The sequence below is a fragment of the Neopsephotus bourkii genome, unplaced genomic scaffold (genome assembly GCF_033783945.1).
Source record: "Neopsephotus bourkii isolate Nb327-2 ecotype Australia unplaced genomic scaffold, CSIRO-AGI_Nbou_v1 NB_1637, whole genome shotgun sequence".
Classification (NCBI taxonomy): domain Eukaryota; kingdom Metazoa; phylum Chordata; class Aves; order Psittaciformes; family Psittacidae; genus Neopsephotus; species Neopsephotus bourkii.
The window spans coordinates 6583033-6602930 of NW_026902112.1; the positions used below are offsets into that span (position 1 = coordinate 6583033).

General features: G+C 38.3%; 1 protein-coding gene across 4 annotated transcripts in view; it reads left to right on the forward strand.

Moving 5' to 3' along the window:
- The window catches only part of KHDRBS3 (KH RNA binding domain containing, signal transduction associated 3), an 89451-nt gene that overhangs the window by 21637 nt on the left and 47916 nt on the right, over positions 1–19898 (forward strand). For all 4 annotated transcript variants that reach the window (XM_061374142.1, XM_061374143.1, XM_061374144.1 and 1 more), the window contains exons 2-4: positions 3119–3237; positions 16253–16369; positions 19335–19481. In XM_061374142.1, coding sequence (XP_061230126.1) covers positions 3119–3237; positions 16253–16369; positions 19335–19481 — 383 coding nt within the window. The remainder of the gene's footprint in view (positions 1–3118; positions 3238–16252; positions 16370–19334; positions 19482–19898) is intronic.

Here is a 19898-nt window from a genome sequence, read left to right on the forward strand (position 1 = left end):
CAAATAATGGTTTATTGATGTTATAAGAGACTTACATGGCTGGCTCTTAACTCTTCAGATACTTTTTAACCTTGGCAAGTCAGACATCTGAATATTCCTGAAGCAAAACTCACTTTTTAAATGTAATTTCCTGTCAGTCTCGAGGAAGGTCCCCAAACCACTGTTCATTCATAAGCTTGTGGTTCAAATTTAAAATTCTTTACTACTTCTGGAGGTAAATTTTTTATGGTAATAAATTTGCAGGTGGGCAGGGGGGCTGCTGTGCCTCTGTATAAAACTGATTAACTTCGCCTGTTGAGAAAACCATGGTGGGCTTTGATGTTAAAGGTACTTTTATTTTGTAAGTTTAGATTACTTCAGGAAAAAGATCCTTTAATGTAACAGTAATTACAGCTACTGCAAACTAAGGATTTCGCATCAATCTTCCCACCAGGAGTCTTTGGTGCACTGATCTCTCCCAGAATAATAGCACAGTGCATTAATTTTCCAAACAAATTCTAGTGTTAACATTTAAAGTCACTACTAAATTATGTTGTATTACAGTTTATTGTAATTGCATTTGCTTTAGCCATTAAAAAAATTGGATGTATTACAGTTTTAATATGTGGTATTTCTTGGTGTAAAACATTTCTGAAGAACATCATAGTTATGATCAGTTTTGAGCTTTGGGTGCTTATACTGTCAATAGTGTAAACCAATAGCAACATTGTAAAGCACCATCATGTTTTTTTCCACTTGTAAAACGTAGAAACCTTTAAGTGTCTTGATCTCCAAGAGAATCAGAGAGGTTCATAACAACTGCTCTTGTTACATCAGGAAGCAGGGGCATTAAAAGTAGTGTGTTTGTGTGCAGTGATAGTACTACATTTATATTTGAATAGGACATTCAGAACTTGGATGAACTTTGACTAAAAAATACCAGTCACCTGCTTTCTGGGTGGGAACGTCATGCCCTGTAAAACTTCAGTCTTAATTTCATCTGGAAATAAACTTCAGTGTAATTTTACATCTGTTTTATTGCCATAATTATTTAGTCTGTAAAGTGGCATCTATAAAACCCATGTGAATTCTTTTTTTACCTGGATTCAGCTGTTAGTGTATTTGTTGATAGTTGTCAGCCTGTGGGCTGAGGGGTTTGGAGTTTTCTCTGATTGTGCTGCAATGTAAAGGACACTTAGAGGCAGTTTGCTTTGACAGGGCTTCTCCTGCTTACATTACTAGAACTCATATGAGTGAAAAACTTCCTAGGGACTTGCCAAGATACCACAGTGTAGTTGGGGAAGCCCTCAGATTAGTCTGAGGCTAGTTTGGCTTTTAGATCTTGAGTTACTTAGCACTAACTCAAATGCAGTGGTATCTACTTGCTGTTCTGTGCTAGCTTGCATGGAAGGCTGGAGTTTGTTATAGGGAAAGATGTTACCTTCTTTTCTGTTGTGGTAAATGGGAATGGAGTGGTGTTCTTTAAAGCGGAGTGGATTTTCCAGTTGTAAGAAATGTGCTGGTTTACTACTACTGTTTTTCATTGGAAATTATTTGAAACTAAGTTGTCTTTTAAAGTGTACCTAAAGGATGCATTCTCCTATATTTTTGATTGGTTTCTTTTGAACACAGGTTCTTGTTACTGTCTCCTGTTGCAAGTTTTCATTCCTACTAAAAAAAGTCAAGGATAAATGACATTATCTTTCAATGGTAGAGTAGAAGCATGTTTCTTGTGAAAAGCTGATATTTGAAAATGATTGTTGAGGACAAATGTGAACTAGTTAGAATAACTTCTGTTCCACTTCTGAAATTGACTGTATTTTGGTATCTCTTGTGCTAACATGTTTAACCCACAGCATGCTGGATGTGATCCAGCAAAGGCTTCAAGCAGTACTTTATTTTTTATTTCCTTGTATGCTTGTCATGTTTTCCCACTAATGAAGTGAAACCTGCAATTTTTCATTAGCACACTGGAGAGTCAGTATTTGGACAGAATTATAATCAAGAATCAGTTTTGTATCTATCTCTGGATTGACAAACCCAGTCATGCAGCCTGGGTTTGAGCTTCTAAATCTCATTGCTAATTATTTTTCATTGGTATAACTCATCAGATTTTTTTGGGTATGATCTATGTCTCAACTACTTCCCTGAAATGTCAAAAGATAGACATTTGCTCCTTAAAACTCTAGACTCTGTTTACTTAAGTACTAACATAGTTGGAAGTTTTTGAACTTAAAAATGAACAGAGGTATCTAAGTTTTTACTGCTTGAGCCATATAAAATAATAATGTATCAGAAGTTTTAACTTAAAAGTTAATGTTTAAAATGCTTGAAATTATGATTTGAGAGGTGTTGATATGAACATGAATATTAAAGTTTGAAAAAGCAAAATGTGATCTATCCCATTGACCTACATAACCAGTTATATGCATTAATTACATAATATGCAATGTGTGAGTCATAGTTTAAGCCCAGCTGGCAACCCAGAAAAAAACCCATGCAGCCTGCTCTCTTGCTCCCCCCCACCTTTTCCTCCCCCCACTCCCAGAGGATTGTGGAGGAGAATTGAAGGAGTGTAACTCCCACAGGTTGACATGAGAACAGTTCAATAACTAAGGTATAACACATCACTGCTGCTGCCACCAATAATAATAAAAGAAATAACAAGGGAAGAGAATAGAACTGCTTACCACCTGCTGACTGATACCCAGCCCAACCTGGGCAGTGATCTAACCCTTCCAGGTAACTGCCCCCAGTTTATATAGTGGGCATGATGTGCTGTGGTACGGAATACTTCTTTGGTTAGTTTGGGTCAGGTGTCCTGTCTCTGCTTCCTCCCGGCTTCCCCACCTTCCTGGCAGGGCATGAGACTCAGAAAGTCCTTGGTCAGAGTAAACATTACTGAGCAGCCACTAAAAACATCGGTGTTATCAGTGCTGTTCCCAGGCTGAAAGTCAAAACACAGTACTGCACCAGCTACTAAGAAGGAGAAAAATGATTGCTGCTGCTGAACCCAGGGCATTTTATTATGCCACAGTGTTAGGCTTTAAAATTTTCAATTTATACTGACTTTGAAGATCCTCAGTTCTTGTATTGTTGCATTAAACTGAGAAAATAACTAACTTTTTCCCTTTAACAGAAATCGAAAAATTCCAGAAAGGCGAAGGAAAGGAAGAAGAAAAGTATATTGATGTAGTCATCAATAAGAATATGAAGCTGGGACAAAAAGTTTTGATTCCAGTAAAACAATTTCCAAAGGTAAGCCCCATTTTCATACTTGCTAAATCTAAGTGCTTGTAAAAGTTACTGCACTATTTTAACTTTTTTAACTGCTACAGTTTTGCATTATAGTGCTCTAATCCTTTGTCTCCTGATGCCTTGCTGTGTGCCATGGCTGTGATTTTATTTGTAGATTGAAGCCTTAGGGTGTAATGTAGACTTATCCAGAGGTGTTGTTAGTGTGGTTTACTTTCAGTGTATAGAGTTAAGTAAAGACTTGATGAAACTATATTTGGATATAACTTTTTAAAACAAGTTTTGGCATCTGACTACCAGTAATACTCAGGAATGTTATGAAGCTGAAGCTGTGTCAACTTTAAATTGCCTTGGTCTAATGCTTAAGTGATTATCATGGTGAATGAATACTATTAATGAATAGTGAAATATAAAAGTAATTAATTCCTCTAAGCTATTCTGAGGGTAATTTAAGGCCATGTGTGGACACTTAAGGACATGATTTACTGGGGGACTTGGCAGTGGGTTTGTAGTTAGACTTGATGATCTTAAGGGTCTTTTCAAACCTAAATGATCCTATGATTTAAAATTCCTCTACAATTGCTGTCCTACAGTCTGTTCTATGAGAGTTCTAAGATAAGAATGGTTCTTGTTGGAATAAATGCACAGGAAAGTTGTGCCGGTCACATGAAATAGTATGTTGAGAACTATTGATAAATGAATCCTGTTTTCAGGATAGCAAGGTCATTCTTTTCAGAATATTAAAAGGAGTAAGATATTTCAGCTGACTCCAGTGAAAGGCTTTGACGCTTTCTTATTGTAGGTAGCAGTGTGCAGCTTAAAATGCACCATTATGGAACTTGCTGTGTAAACTTCTAATTTTCATCACCTTAGAATGCAGCCATTGTTAGGCTTGAATTAGTTGGGTCTACACTAGTAAATGATGCAATCTATTCTGGAGGGTTAGGGACTGTTCTATTAATATTTGACCACCATGAATTCTTAACTTTTACTGCCAAGTATTTTTCTGCACTAAAATATTGCCACCTGGAAGCATTTATTCAATATCCAATAAGCTGTGTGACTGTATTCTTTTGGTCAGTCTTTAAATTAAATTTGATCCTATGCAAATGAGGTTAACATTTTTGTTTGCTTAAATTGGCTTTTTCCTACTACCAAGTTCAAGACCGCTCTGTTTCTTCTTACGGAGGAAAGGAATTCTTTAATTCCTCCATCTGTTTAGGAATACTTTTTCCTCAGTGTTTTTTTCCCCCACCTACACTATCAGTGTTTTTCCTCACAAGACTGCTGGGTAATTTGCAAGGATTGCTTTACTGCTGTTTGAAGTTTCATGAGATACTGCTTCAGTGAATTCAAGACTGCATATCACTTACATGCAGGCACCTCTTTGGAACTCTGGCTTATAAGTCATCTTTGACTAGGAAGAGCTATAGAAAAACATTAAAGAAATGTAATGGTGAGGTGGTAAAAAGTAAGGGAAGCTTACATGGTCAGTGTTTGTAATCAGGATGCTTCTTACAGGTACTGAAATGTAGGTACTTGAATTCAATGGGAAGAGGGCAAAATAGGCGCTAAAGCGAAATGGTGCCTTTTGAAAGAAGCTTGTTTTAACTTTAAAGGATGAAACACTGAAATTATTCTTGAGGATAACAAGTAGAAAAGTCCTTGCTGTCTTTTGAATGGGCATGTGTGCTCTGCTGTGTGCTCAGTAGTTCTGGTCCTTGGAGAAGTCCTTGAGTTAGGATAAAGTCTGGTGTGTGCTATGAAAAGAAACCGGATTTTATATCCAGATAAAGCTTTGGTATAATACAGTATGCCTCTGTTTAGACCACCAGGATCCAGGGGGTACAGAGTACAACTAACGTGTCAGTTTCTGTGTCTAGGACTTCTTCCATGGAGAGCAGAATACTGGTATCTCTACTCACGTATCTCCCTTCTGCCAGGGTGAACAAAAATCCCAGGGATTATCTCAGTATATTTTTACCTCAGTATAGCAGAGCTCAATTTTCTTAGAAATTTCCCTTTTATTGCACATAGATGTAATGTAAATGTATGTGTATATATGTGTAAAGCTTATTAAAGACTTGATATAGTCCAAAGGAATTAAAGAGTAGTCTGGGAATATGAATTCAGATTTATGACAGGTAGTCTAGATCTTTGACACACCTACCCTAAGCCACAAGCAGTCACTGCAGTTTAGCATCACTTGTTTACTAGACCAGGCCTGTACTTCCAAGATTTAATAAATGCATTGTATGAAGTGACATTGCTTCAGCATGGCAAGCAGAGCTTTATCCTGACATCCTGTAGTCTGCAGTGGGTGACATGAATTTTGAAAGCCTGTGCACAAGGGAACAAGTCTTTTGCATCCTAATGTTTGTGCTAAAGGCTAATCCCCTTCCTTCCTTTTAGGTGTGTTCAGCGGCAGGCTTGGAAATTACGAGGTGCTTTGTCAAGTCTTTTGGGGTAGATACAGAATTATTCCAGTCATCTTGGTTTCACTGAGCTGTATTTAGAATGCATGCATTGTCTGTTCAGATTTTGTGGAACTTAAGCAGAAAGTATGATGTGGTGCTTATAAAATCTGAAATGATGCTTCATATAAATGCTTTATGCCTCTATGCAGTTCTTTCCTGTGAATGTATGGTTTCCTAGAGCATTTTGCCTGCAAGAGGTGTTAGTATTAGTGTAAATGTGTCATCTGTAGAAAGTTCCAAGTGATACTTCCTAGAAAAATAGTTAAAAGATTTGGTTCTGATTTATGAGCAATTTTCTCCTTCCTGCTGATCACTGGTGACAAATGCTTCAGAGGAATGAAACTTAAGACTTAAATATGGATGAAATCTGTGCAAAATGCCCTTCTGCATGTGAATACTGAATTTAGAGAAGTTCTAGCAAGCTGGCATTTGTTTTTGTGTGCCTCCAGTCCACACTAATGCTGTTAGCTATTGTGCAAGATCTTGAACAAAAAGATACCTCCAGTGTTTCAGGAGATAGTCTACTTTGTGCTAACGAACTGAGAATCAGCTATTTGAAGCTGACAGTCACTACAGTAAGTAATCTGTCAAACTAGTGGCAGTTTAGGTTGAATCTGGCAAACTTGGGTTTCCAGAAAGTAATGAGGAAAAAGTTTGTTTCAGCTTTTTTGGGAAGCACTATTCTATTCATATCCATAATTTTGCTTTTAAAAAGGATCAAAAAAGTAAATTATTAAAGTTGTCTCTAACAGGGTTTAATATCTGAAAATAAATCTAAGTGACTTTGCTAGCAGAAACTTTATAGTTGCCAGTGATGACTGGCAAGCAGAGATGCCTCTCCTGTTTAGGTATATAGATAGGATTAATGAAATATCAACCAGTTTTTTGTGATAAATGATGTCTCTGGGCCAAAACAGACCACAAGAGCACTACCTTCATTCAGACAGTTTACAAGATCTGACACAGGGTTAATCAAGTTTCCTTTAAGTATTGCATTGCCCTTTCCCTGTTTAAAACTTCTGTCTGATTATGACTCCTTGAATAAATCATAACAGCCTCAAGAAGGGTCAGGCAGTCCTAGCTCTGATCTGATCAGCCTGGCATTGTAATGCCTACACACATTACCTGTCCTGTCAGATACATTCTCATGGGTGCATAGCTGAGCCCTGCACAGATTCAGCCTCATTACCTCTGACAGCCCTGGAAGGTGACAGGTTAACTGCAGCAGAAAGTTTTCAAAGTTGAAGTTCAGAGCAGCTGGGTTTCTTACTGGAAGAGAATCTGGCAGACCTCATTCAGAAGCAGGGATTTCACTTTTCTAGGTGTCTTTGCTTTCCCTGAAATAAACTGGGTTTCTGGTTTTCTGCTGGATGTGCAAACAGTTGAATCTGTGGTGATGTGCTGCTCACCTCGTACCTAACAGCTCGATTGCTACTATGGTGCTATATATATAGATGCATACATCCTTCAGCTGGGACCTTTTGTCTTGCTCAGAAGTTGGCAGTGTTAAGAGGCCTAATAGCTCATGCTAGAGCCAGTTTGCCTACATCTACTTTTGTGTCTGGACCTTGACAGAATAGCCAAGACAGCCTGAATTTTGTCTGTTTAATGAAATAATTTGGTAGTCACAGAAGTTTTGTTCAGTTTGTCTTTGAGACTGGTTATGCATTTGAATTTCATTTGTGTTCTTTAGCCTTCTTTACATTAAAAAGCATAAATTTATCTTGATATGGTGACAGTTTTCCTTGTTTTGACTAAACCTTGTGCAAGCTGTTCTGCACACTGCAGGTCCAGTCAAGTCTACAAAATCAGTTGTATCCAATCTCATGACTTTTTCAGGTTGGTCGGCTCTACACATATCTCAGAAGTCTGAATTGCTGAGATATGAAAATTAATGGGAGGTATTTAGATGAGGCTTGAATATGCTTTGGTAATGCTGCAGTCTTATTGTAACTGGGACATGTGCTACAATCAAGGATTAGAGAGGTTAGGACTTTTTATGTAAGCTTGTAGGAAAAGGGCCAATTTTTTGAGGCATGATTCATTTCAAAATCAAATTCTCCATAGGTAGGAATTCATGTGGATGTTGGATGTCTAAATTGTGGTTAGTGGAATGAGATCTTGTTAGTTTAGACAATGGAGTTCAGAGTGATTTAGTACACCTTGCTATTTGATCAGCTGAATACCTCAACTGACTTTGTCAAGTGTGAAAATGTGACCCTTAAACCCATGCTTCTGTTGTATTTCATGCTTGAAAGTCTTCAAACTTGCACAGGCTTGAAAGCAGAAAGTGAGCTGGCCATGGAAGGTCATGATGTGGTTGTCTTGAAGGGACTCTGGATCTGTCCTGACATTGCTATGAAATGTCAGCCTGTGTAAAAAGGTGTTTCATAGCTTAGTTACATATAAGTGAGTAAGGAGGGTGTTATCCTCTTCCAATACATCTAATGCTTTTTGAAGTGGTTTTGTCTCAAATTTGATTTTGCTTTGACAGTTTAGGAAACTCAAATGTTCTGGAGGGAAATACCTTCCATGGATGGTAAATGGAATGATGATGGTTTTCCATGAGATGGATCAAAACTATGTGGAAAAATTATTTCTGTTTTGTGACAGCCTACCTTTTATAAATTGCTTGTGGATCTACATTTAAATACTGGGTAAATCTCAAAAATCAGTAAGAAATGGTCTGTATTGTGTTCCCTGAAGTAATACTTGAGATACATGCTCCCAAAAGTTACTGACTTTAAGGAGCTGGTATCCATGTAAGCCTTTTAGCTCAACATTTAAAGAGAAAAGACCTATTTCAAAATGTCATTGGTATATATAATAGATCTGCAGTTGTTATGTAAAGTCATTGAAAGATGACTACTTTAATCATGTGAGTAGCTAGGAAACAATTTATCATAGCTTAGTTCTGTGGTATTTCTTCAAGTAGAAATAAGAAAATGTGGTTGTATAACCATTAGTTACATGGAGCAACAGGCATGGACTGTAATACCAGGGATTTGAGCAAATTTATAGTTATTGACCGATATTTGTTGTGTGTAAATGTTTAAAGCAAAAAAAAAAAAAAAGAGCAATGGGCTCAAACTTAAACAGGGGAAGTTCAGATTAGATATAAGGAAGTTCTTTATTGTGAGGGTGGTGAGGCACTGGAATGGCTTGCCCAAGGAAGCTCTGAATGTTCCATCCCTGGCAGCATTCAAGGGTGGGTTGAGCAGAGCCTTGGGTGACATGGTTTAGTGTGAGGTGTCCCTGTCCATGTCAGGGGAGTTTAGAATTAGACGATCTTAAGGTCCTTTCCAACCCAAACTATTCTATGACTTTATTGCTGTTTGTGAAGCAGAGTAGTTTGAAATGGTAGAATGTAAATGCTTGGAGTACTTATCTTTAGATATAGCATTTTCTTGAAAAGTAAGAAATATGTTGATGTTTTCCTATTTTCCCTGAAAATGTTTCCTGGTTTTCCCTTTCATTGTAAGAAAGTGTTGACGTGGCAGCATTGGACAGATGCAGAGATGATCAGTGTGATCAATCAATTGCCAAATTTATTTGCACACATTGACAGTTTTTATAATACACAGGAATAGCTGATGTAACCAATATATATTCTGACTGGCTTAAAAGTGCTAACCACAAATTCTTAAAGGCGAACGGGAAAATTCTGCCTTCTGTTACTTTTGCTACTTTTAGCTGTTTCTTGCAGCTTCGCCGTCCTACTCCCACGTCCTGTTATCCTTGAGCAACTACCAAGCCTCTTTGTTCTACTGCACGTAGCTGACCCTTAGTAACCTAAGGTTAGGCCTTGCAGCCTGGGTAACTTGAGTACAAGCCTCAGAGTTCAGCTAAGACCAGACAGCTGGGATTGCTTCTCATGTCCAGCGTTCAGCTATATTCTTCACAACTGCCATCTCCTAGGGCTAAGGCATCTGGGTTGGTCACAAAGTGTCTGCTGTCCCTCAGCCAATCCACAAGAAAGTGCTCTGAATCTTTATAGTAACTATTTTTTCCAGTGACCCTACTGCAGAGGAATCCTTGCAGAAAACTAATATGCCAAGAAAGCTTTCTATGATTTTTATGACAATGGCTTGTTTAGAGCATTACAGGGAAGTGTTTGGTCAAGCATTTATACTTTCACTAGGTATTTTAAGCTGGATGAACCATTCTCAGCAGAGTTGTCTTGGTGGGGATAAAGGAGGATTACTTCTATTATATCCTCCTTTCTGCTATATATACATTTAAAAATGCTGTAGCATTGGCATTAATTCCTTTTTTGCTGAAATTCATACTGTAGATCAAATGCTTTGCTTGCTTGTGTACTTTTTCAGCTGTTTTCTCCAAACTGTTTTCAGGGAATAGGTTCAGACAGTCATCTGGTAAGGACATAAATCTCTAGGTAGCAATTATGTTTTGATGTGGGGATTCTGAAGAAATGGGTGTTAAGCAGTGATGTCCATAATCTCCATTATACTATATCTGCAAAATTGCTTCTTAAAATGAGGATTTATGAATATCTGGAGGAAACAATTTTCAAGTAAAAAATTGATTTATTTTTGTTTCTATTGGGATGGAATTTTTCCTTTAAAATGTACCTTAAACTGGATGTTTTCTAGTTATACAGCACTCTAAAAAGGAAACAAATGCATGCTTTCTGTATAGGTAACCAGTATTTGTGGGCAAGACAGATTCCATGCCCAAGGGATAGATCCCATATTTGAGGATTTTGATAAGGAGCTGTAGCATTCCATGGTGTATTTTTACCCCCAAAGCCAGAGATGTAGACAGATGCAGGAGGATGCGCTTTCAGTGATCAGAGGGTTTGGGAAATTACCCATCCTAAAATCTTGCGTTGTTTTGCTCAAGCTAATGCATATTTGGTCATACTTTATAATAAGACTATAGAGGGAACAATTTATCACTGCTGCAGTGTTAACTTGTCTTGAACTTCAGCTGAGGTAGCAGTTTTTCCAGTCTTCAGTTGTCTCTTCCCAGGTCTGTTAATCTGAGTCTTGGTGCTGCTTTTGCAAAGATTCCCATAATTTTGATGTTTTAGCATTCATTATTAAGATACTAGGAAAAAATCCTTACTCTGAGGGTGCTGAGACCCTGGCACAGGTTGCCCAGAGAAGCTGTGGCTGCCCTATCCCTGAGAGTGTGAAAGGTCAGGTTGGATAGGGCTTAGAACAACATGGTCTAGTGGAAGGTGTCCCTGCCCATGTCAGGGGGGTTGGAACTGGATGAGCTTTAAGGTCTCTTCAACCCAAACCATTATATGATTCACTTAATGTACTGGATATGGCATATGCTTCAGAGCTGATCTAGAAGCAACTTTGTGTTGTGGACTTTCATCTTCTGTTTTATATACCATTATCTATAACATACTGATTATTAAGATACTGGAAGCTGTCTTACTGTTGAAACAATCCTTGATTTGACATAGGTGATTCATCCAGTGTAGAATAACATTCATGGCTGGCTCTTCAGAGTTCAGCTATCCTGTAGAACTGTGAATATTGCAGTACCTTCCAGACTAGTTTGTGCTGGAAAGCAGTGTGACTGCTTTGATGCTGTTATAAAACTGAGGTGATGCTGGTGAACTTGAGGACAGGTTTAAGTATTTACAGCAGTTTGGATATGATCATGCTGTGCTAGGGAGAAGGGTGAGTGCAAATGGGGGTTCTGGCATATCTGATTCTGAGCCAGACCTAATGAATGTGACTGATCAGACTTGTACAGAACTGCTTAGATGCCATAGTGTTAGTAGGATCCAGTGCATCTAATTCAGACAATTTACAAGTTTGAGTTAAATAGTGTACCAGAATTTTTTTTTTGTTATTGTTGTGCTTTTGGGCAAATAAACTCTTAAGTTTCCAGCAGAAAAGAAAGGTGAAATTTTATTCATGCTTTGACTGTAATTTAGGAGAAGGCAAGCATATGTTTACCTATACAGTGCGTAGTTTTGAACGTAACTTCTGAACTGGAACAAAAACTACCTGACAATTAAAATATAAACCATAAATCATGACAAATGGAAGGTTTTTTGGCAAACAAACTCTAAATGGAACCCATGGAATGTGTATATGAGCAATCTGTTATTAAGAGCTAATTTGGGTCTGCCAGGCTTATTTGCTTGTTTCACCAGCAGATAGGCTGGATTTGTTGATTTTTGTAATGAAAACTTGTCTTTATGGTGACTTTATACCTTTAGGGATGGCTCCTACCCCTTGATTGTCAGGGTAAAATGTATCAGTAATGACAGTAACTTAGTGGCTGATCTCTTTTGAGTGTATCTCTATGAAATATTTCAAAATTAACCTTTTGATCAGATGTTTCCAGTTTTACGTATAAGGGAGAAAACCCAATAGTCTGACTTAAACCAGTACCTGTTAAAAGTAAATGATTTCTACAGAAATGATTCATTCAGTATCATAAACGAGCTTCATCTATGGAATAATCAACTGAAATGTCCCAGAGCTTTCTGGCTTTCTTATGTTGGAGCAAAAAGGCTTTGGAACTGCACTGTAAGCTGCTCAGTAGTAACCCCTAAGCTCATTGCATTCTTAAGCTACACCTGGAGTTACTGTGTTTTCAAATCAGCAGAATTCGACTTGCAACTGAAAACCAGGTTTCTCAGACTTCGGATCTATCAGGTCTAATATTTGGAGCCTCAGTGCACAGTTCATTGGATCTCAGGATACAGCTAATCATGTTGATTAAATGTTGTCTAGAACACATCATCTGTGTGGCATGTGTATCTACTTGTATGCTTGTATAGCTACCACAACATCCAGCTTCAATGCTAAATATTTTGGTTTTGAGAAGACAGCTCTTGGTGCTATTAGTTTTGTAGGTCGTGTTTTAGATATGCACAACACACTAAACATTTGGCTTTAATTAAAATACTAGAGCTGGAGTAAACAAATGTGCTTTGGAACACCCAAGCTATCTTTTGAGCACTGAAGCCTTTTAGTAACTTTGATTACATTCAGAGTGGATTTCACTTTCATTGCAGGTATGCCCTTCCATTTGTCATTTTAATTGTCAGGTAGTTTTTGTTCCAGTTAGGAAGTGATGTTCAAAGCTATGCATTGTGTAGTTAAATATATGCTTGCCTTCTATTAAATTACAGTCAAAATGTGAATGACAATTTCACCTTTCTTTTAAGATTATTGCTGGAAATTTAGACTATCAGACTGCAGGTATTCAACATTCTGAAACAATTTCAGTATACTTCACTGTAAATGGAAAAATCTCTCATTTTAAACATATGCAGGCTATTTTAAAGTAAACATTAGTAATCTTGAATAATGCATGAAAAATTGACGTGGTATTCGACTATATGAAAGCTTTCATTTGAGCTTTACTTATAAAAGGAGTTCATAGTTATGATCCTTTAAGGAAACTGTTGACAAGGAGTTACTGACTTTTAGAAGCTCAGTCTTGTTATGTATTGTTTCAATTTGTTTGCTTTCCTTGCAGTCGTACCTCCAGAAATAATAAAATCACAAGTCCAGGGTGTAAGGGACCTCTAGGGAATATCTGTTCCAACCTTCTCTTGAGATTATGGTTGTAAATTAGGTTACACAATGCCCTATCAATGCCTCAGAGTGAATATTCTCAGCGAGGGATGTTTCTACCATTTTGCTGGGCAGCCTGGTTCTGATGAGTATGTTCCTTGGCTGTATGTTAGGACCTATAAGGAAAAAAAATGTACCCAATAAAACAAACTTAGAATTACCTACAGATTTCATGATAATTTGCCTGTTAACTTCAGAAAACCAAGACCTTAAATTTAGTGGCTTCTGTGGACTTCTGGAAGGCATGCTAAGACACATGAAAAACAATGGGGTGGTTGGTGACAGCCAGCATGGCTTCATTAAGGGGAAGAAATTCTGCCTGACCAATTTGGTGGCCTTCTATGATTGGGCTATTGAACTGATGGACAGGGGTAGAGCAGTTGATGTCATCTACCTGGACTTGTGCAAAGCATTTGACACTGTCCCACATGACATCCTTGTCTCTAAACTGGAGAGATATCAGTTTGATAGAAGGCTGAGTGGAGACCTCAGAGCAGCCTCCCAGTATCTGAAAGGGGCCTATAGAGATGCTGGGGAGGGACTCTTCATTAGGGACTATAGTGATAGGACAAGGGGTAACGGGTTAAAACTGAAATGGTTGAAGTTCAGGTTAGATATAAGGAGGGAGTTCTTTACTGTGAGGGTGCTGAGGCACTGGAATGGGTTGCCCAAGGAAGTGAATGCTCCATCCCTGGCAGTGCTCGAGGCCAGACTGGACAGAGCCTTGGGTGCCATGGTTTAGTGTGAGGTGTCCCTGCCCCTGGCAGGGGGGTTGGAACTTGATCTTAAGGTCCTTTCCAACCCTAACTATTCTGTGATTCTTCTATGATACTATGACTAGTGATGGATAATTTGGTCAATGGTTTCTTGGTTCTAACTCTCATATACATTGGTGATTGAACTTTGGAGGTACTGAGGGAGGTAAATGTCATGTTTTCATACTTGGCAGGCTTTTAATGCTTGTATTTTTTTTCTGTCTAAAGCTGACTTAGATGAACTGGAGCTGTAGACTGTGTGTTGTAGGGCACTGTAGCTGGGCATTTTTTCCATCAGCACTTCCTATGTTGCAGCAAAGGATTTTGAGCTGCACTATCCCAGTGCTGAGTGTTTTGAATTTCCTTCAGGGGAATAGGGAGATCCTTGTAGGAGAAGCCCATGTAGACCCTTCGGTGACACAGTAGTAGCGCAACAGTCAAAACTTACAAACTGTTTCATAAATGTGAGGCCACAAACAAGTAGCTTAAGTCTGTTCTTTAGCATCACTGTTTTACTTGTGCCTTAACTATCTTTTTAACGTGATTGTGTCACTTTAGGTTCCAATAGTATAAATATTCTGGCTTTACAGTTTCATTGGGGGTAATAAATATTCCTGGACAGTACTTTGTTGATAAATAATCTCAATTGCCTTATTATTTGGACAGGAGTTGTGGTGGGTTGCTCTTTGCTGACTGCCAGGTGCCTACCAAGCTGTTCTATCACTTCTCTTCCTCAGCAGGGTGATGGGGAGAAAGATGAAAAGCTTGTGGGTTGAAATAAGGAGAGGGAGATCACTAACCGATTAGTCACAGGCAAAACAGACTTGACTTGATTAATTTATTGCTAATTAATTGTAACAGAAGGATAGAGTGAAATAAAATGAAACTAAAAATAACTTCCCTATACCCCCCCCCCCCCCAGTCTTTCAGAGGCTCAACTTCACTCTGATTCTTCTATCTAAGTCCCCCAAGTGGCACAGGGGGATAGGGAATGGGGGGTTGCTGGCTCAACAACTCTGTTGTTCCATCTTCTTCATGGTCTTCTACTTCAGCCTGGGATTCCTCCTGCAGGATACAGTTGGAACTGCTCCAGCGTGGATCCCCTAGAGGGTCACAGATTGTTCTGGTTTAAGCCCAACCGTCAACAACGTACCACACAGATGTTTTTAGTTCTTTGCATAGTTTAATAGAGTCCTCAAGTTTTGTGTCACCATCCTTCATATTTCATGTGCATTCCAGAATACACTGTGGTGATATATAAAAGGAGACTGCTGACTGTACACAGCTCCCCCCCCCCCGCCATGTGTGACTGGGAATGCATGCTGTATAGAGCAGTGCTCATGAGAGCTTTCACATCTCCTGGTTTTCCTAAGTCCAGTTTTGCATCCCTGAAATGGCAATAGACAAATTCTCCCTTTGTTTTCAAAAAAGTGGATTTGATACCTGTTTCCTTTAGCCAGCTTTCCTTTTGAAGGATCTTCTGGGCTGAAAGGGCACCAGCTATATGTTTTGGTACTTTCTATTAATGGCAAGACTTATGTTTTCCTTGTTTTCTTTGTCTTTCTTGGTTTTTGAGGCTCACCACTTCCTTCTCCCTAGTTATCTTAGGGGTGTAATGCCATGGTTAAGAATCCCAACTGGCTTTGGTAAAATTTAGTTATAATGGGAGTTGAATAGCAGTTGAGAAGGTAAGTGTTGATTTGAGTTTGGACTGGATTTATATGCTTATGTTCTGTGGATTTAGCTCCTTGATTGTTCTGGCGTTTTAGAGCAGGGTATGCTATATGGATTACTTAACAAATCTTCAAGGGAGGATAAGGCAATCAAAGTATTCTTCTTCTTGAGATCTTTGTTATTGTATCTGCAAGATTGCTGCCAGCTTTGTTTTTATGGTTATGTACCTGGTAACAATTGTTGAAAAACTGAATTGCAGTTTGAGCACATCTGTTCTCAGTCTTGAGTGGGGTAAACACAAAGCTCTCTTTTCAAGTACCTGATTTCTTTGAATTCAGGTACTTCTGTATTTCTCTTGACACCTGGTGGAGTCACTTTCATGCTGTTAAATGTCCTACAGAGTTGTAGCTAATGACTGTAATTTATGATCTAATACTTTTTTGCACCTAAAGTTATTTCAGCAAAATATTCCATTATGCTTATTCATTTAGACTTAAAAATCCAATGAGCTTAATGGTGCTTTGTTTTCTTACAGTTCAACTTTGTGGGGAAGCTTTTGGGTCCACGTGGCAATTCTCTAAAGCGTTTACAGGAAGAAACACTGACAAAAATGTCTATTTTGGGAAAAGGTTCTATGAGGGACAAGACAAAGGTAAGACCTGAATATGTTAGTGTTTGGTACCTGAATTTTGTAGCTGACCTGAAACTTCTGGAGAGGTGAACAAGCATCTTGCCAAAAATGGGAGCAAAGAAAAAGCCATACCCTCATGTTGGTTAGATTCAGATGGATGCTGCTTTCTCTTGAGTCTGTTCTCAGTGGGTATTTTGAAGCCACCATGAGTTGTATGTAGGATCCCAAAATACAGTCCTTGGGCATTTAAGTGGGGCATTACCAGTGGCTTGTTCCAGATTAGTCTTGTATAGCTTATAATGAGTAATGCCCAAATAATTACCACTTTAGAAGGAACCCCACTTCTAAATTCCTCCAAGCATGTTCACATAACATTTAAACTTAACATGTAATAACATTTCTAGGCAAAGGAGAAGAGCTGATGGAAGGAGGTAAAATACAACCAGAAGAAACTTCACAGCTCTTTGGTGATGTAGTAAAGATGAAAATGGGTGGTAATATGAGCAGGTTCTGATAAATACTTCTGCTCAGTTTCTGATTTAAAGCAGTAGACTTCAGGGATTGGTAGCTGCTGCTTGTTAGCTTGACAAGTAGGATGAAAAGCAAAAGGCTGTATAGGAGCAATAAACTACTGCAAGGTGAAGTATATTTACTGTCTTTAGGCATATTGCCAGATGCCTTGTGCTACTATGCATCATAAGCTGTGCTAGTACTCTGCTTTGTTCTGGACCACGAAGGGATGAAATACAGGACCAAGGTACAAAGCAAACAGGGTAAGCTTTCTCATAAGGCTTCTGGTATCCAGTACTGCAGGGATGTCTGTTGAAAACATGAAGTTAAACCAGATTGCCCAAACCATGACCATTCAGTGTGCTAAACTGTACATGAGAAAATGAAGATTTAAAGGACAGATTGTCTTAAAAGTGATGACCTTGCTGTCCTTTAGCTCCCTTGTTCCACATCTGGTTTTCTTTCATTCTTTCAGCAGCCTCAAATCTCCACTGCAGTGAGGGGGAAAAAAAACCCCAAAGTAGTGTGTTTTAGCCAGCCAAGCAGCATCCACATGCATTTGGCCCAGCCTAGCTGGTGTATGTACTGTCAAATAATGGAAGGCAGAGTATTTTGTGTGAGCTAAAAATAGTGTCAGTGAAGGAAGCTGGAATGGGAATAAGCTGTGGCTTTTCTGTTGGTCATTGTGGGGAATAAAAAGATCCTGAAATACTAAATTTATGCCCAAGGCTGGGAGATGTAGGCCAGTGGGTGAGCTCATTCTCTTTTGTGTGGTGATTTGCTGTGGAGAGTAGTGGGTTGCCAAGCCATGTTACAGAATTGGTGGGGGAATCAAAGTGAACTTTGCAAGTGAAGCAGGAGAAAAAAGACAGTTACCTTAAAAGCTTTCATAGGAATGATTTTTAGAACAACCTGCACTGAAATTCCTTTCTGTAAAAATTGCTGATTGAAATCCTTTTCCACCAAGCACTGCACATGAAATGGTGACTTTTTTTTTGTTGCGTGTTGCTGTTAGCTGGCAAGCTGAGTGGTAACCACAGAAATTTTCTGAATTCTCAATTCTCTGCACATCCAGCTGTACAGTGATTCTTCTAAGGGTAGGGAATGGTTGATAGCATATATACCAAACCACAAAGTATATGGAGAACTTCACTAATGAAAGCATATAGCTTCTGGTGCTAGATGTTGGTTTATGTATCTTCAATAACTGTGCTTTAAGTATATATTTAAGTGAGAAACTGTGCCAATTAAAACTAAATAATTAGAATGTGTACTTTTTATTAGTTTACTGCTGTTTCTTGTTCTGTTATTTGTTGTTTGTACTGACAAGAAAACAGTTCTGATGGCGAAGTCTAATCTTGCTGACTGACCTTTTCATATTCCTGTTGTGGATGCTCTAACAGCTAACTATATTCCGTGATGCTTAAGACATCCCCATAGTCAAACATGAAGTATGATGACATGAATGGTATTTATGAGAAGCAGAAATGGTTTGTCACTTGCACACCTTAACCCATAATTAAGGGTTGTGCATGGGAGATTTCCACTGTCTTTGAACCAGTAAGTTTACAAATCTATAAATACTTACTAGTGCATCCCATATACGTTAAGCCATGGGAGAGATTTCTTAGGACTTTGTTTTTAAGACAGCATTATATCAAATTCTTAGTAGTTCTGTTATTTGGTAATGCAATGAAATTACTTTAAATGATGGCTTAGCTTCTTGGAAAGCACCTTTCAGACTGGGGATGAGAAGCAGCCTATCTGAGAGTGACATATGGCTGTTAAGTCTGTGAACTGTTTGCATGTGAATGCAAGTATTTGGAAAGTGAGCTCAGCTCCACTACCTGGAAATAGTTTTTCAGTTGTATTGAAGTATGTTGGGTGAAGCAGAACAAAAGAAATAAACTCTTCTGAAATAGCTAGTGAACTCTTTAATATCCTATTTCCTTCTCATAATGCTGTTAGCTTCAAGTAGCACAGTTCTGTGAAGGATGTACTCATGGGGTAGAAATACCAGTGAGAACAGAAAATAAGAGCTGGGAGTAGTGCAATAATACTGTGGTTGAAATAATATCAGTAAAAGAATCTTGTTCTTGTGGAATATTAGATCAGACCTGTTTCTGAAGACTTGAATTTTGAGAAGAGGCTTCAAGTTCACTTATTTCTGTGTCTTCTAGATGAAATGGATGCACGTTCTCCCTTGTGCTGCAGTTTCTGTATGTCAGCAGAAGTCAATGGGTCCTATTTTGTGTTGGTTATTATCGCTTATGGTTGATAAGCAAGCTGATACTATTCTGATATTTTGGCAACAAGATTGGTTTTAAGTGTATCAGAAATATGATTTTATCCTTTTTAGTTGACATCAGAACATGAGTAAACAGTATGTGCAAATGCCTTTGAAGCAACTTTAATACTTAGACTATAATATGCTTAAAGAAGGTGTAAAAACCCCAACATCTTTCTTATCTCCTAGGAGGAAGAATTGAGAAAAAGTGGAGAGGCAAAGTACTTCCACCTAAATGATGACCTGCATGTTTTAATTGAAGTATTTGCTCCACCTGCAGAAGCATATGCCAGAATGGGGCATGCGTTGGAAGAAATCAAGAAGTTCCTCATCCCTGTTAGTATTGTAACTTTTTCATGGGAATTCTGATAGTCTTGAGTGAGAAAATGTCTCTAAAACTGACTTAGTGAACAATATTGGTCAGGTCATATTACATAATTTCCTTCACCTGTGAAAGAAGTGATGCTTACAAATACTTCTCATTTTGATATAGGCAGTGATTGGGTGAATGGATAACTGTCCACATGCTTATGATAACTGTACAAATAATGAACATCTGTTAAGTATGGAAAAAACTTTGCTTAAGGTAGAGCTTTTGTGTGTTTTGCTAAATCTGAAGCATCAGCATAGGGTTCTGTTTCACTAAGAATAAATTTGATGTTGTAGTATTTCTTCTACCCATAGTCCTGGCTTAGCATTCAGTGCTGAGAATCAATACAATTTTATCATGTAGCTAGTGCCACATGGGTTATA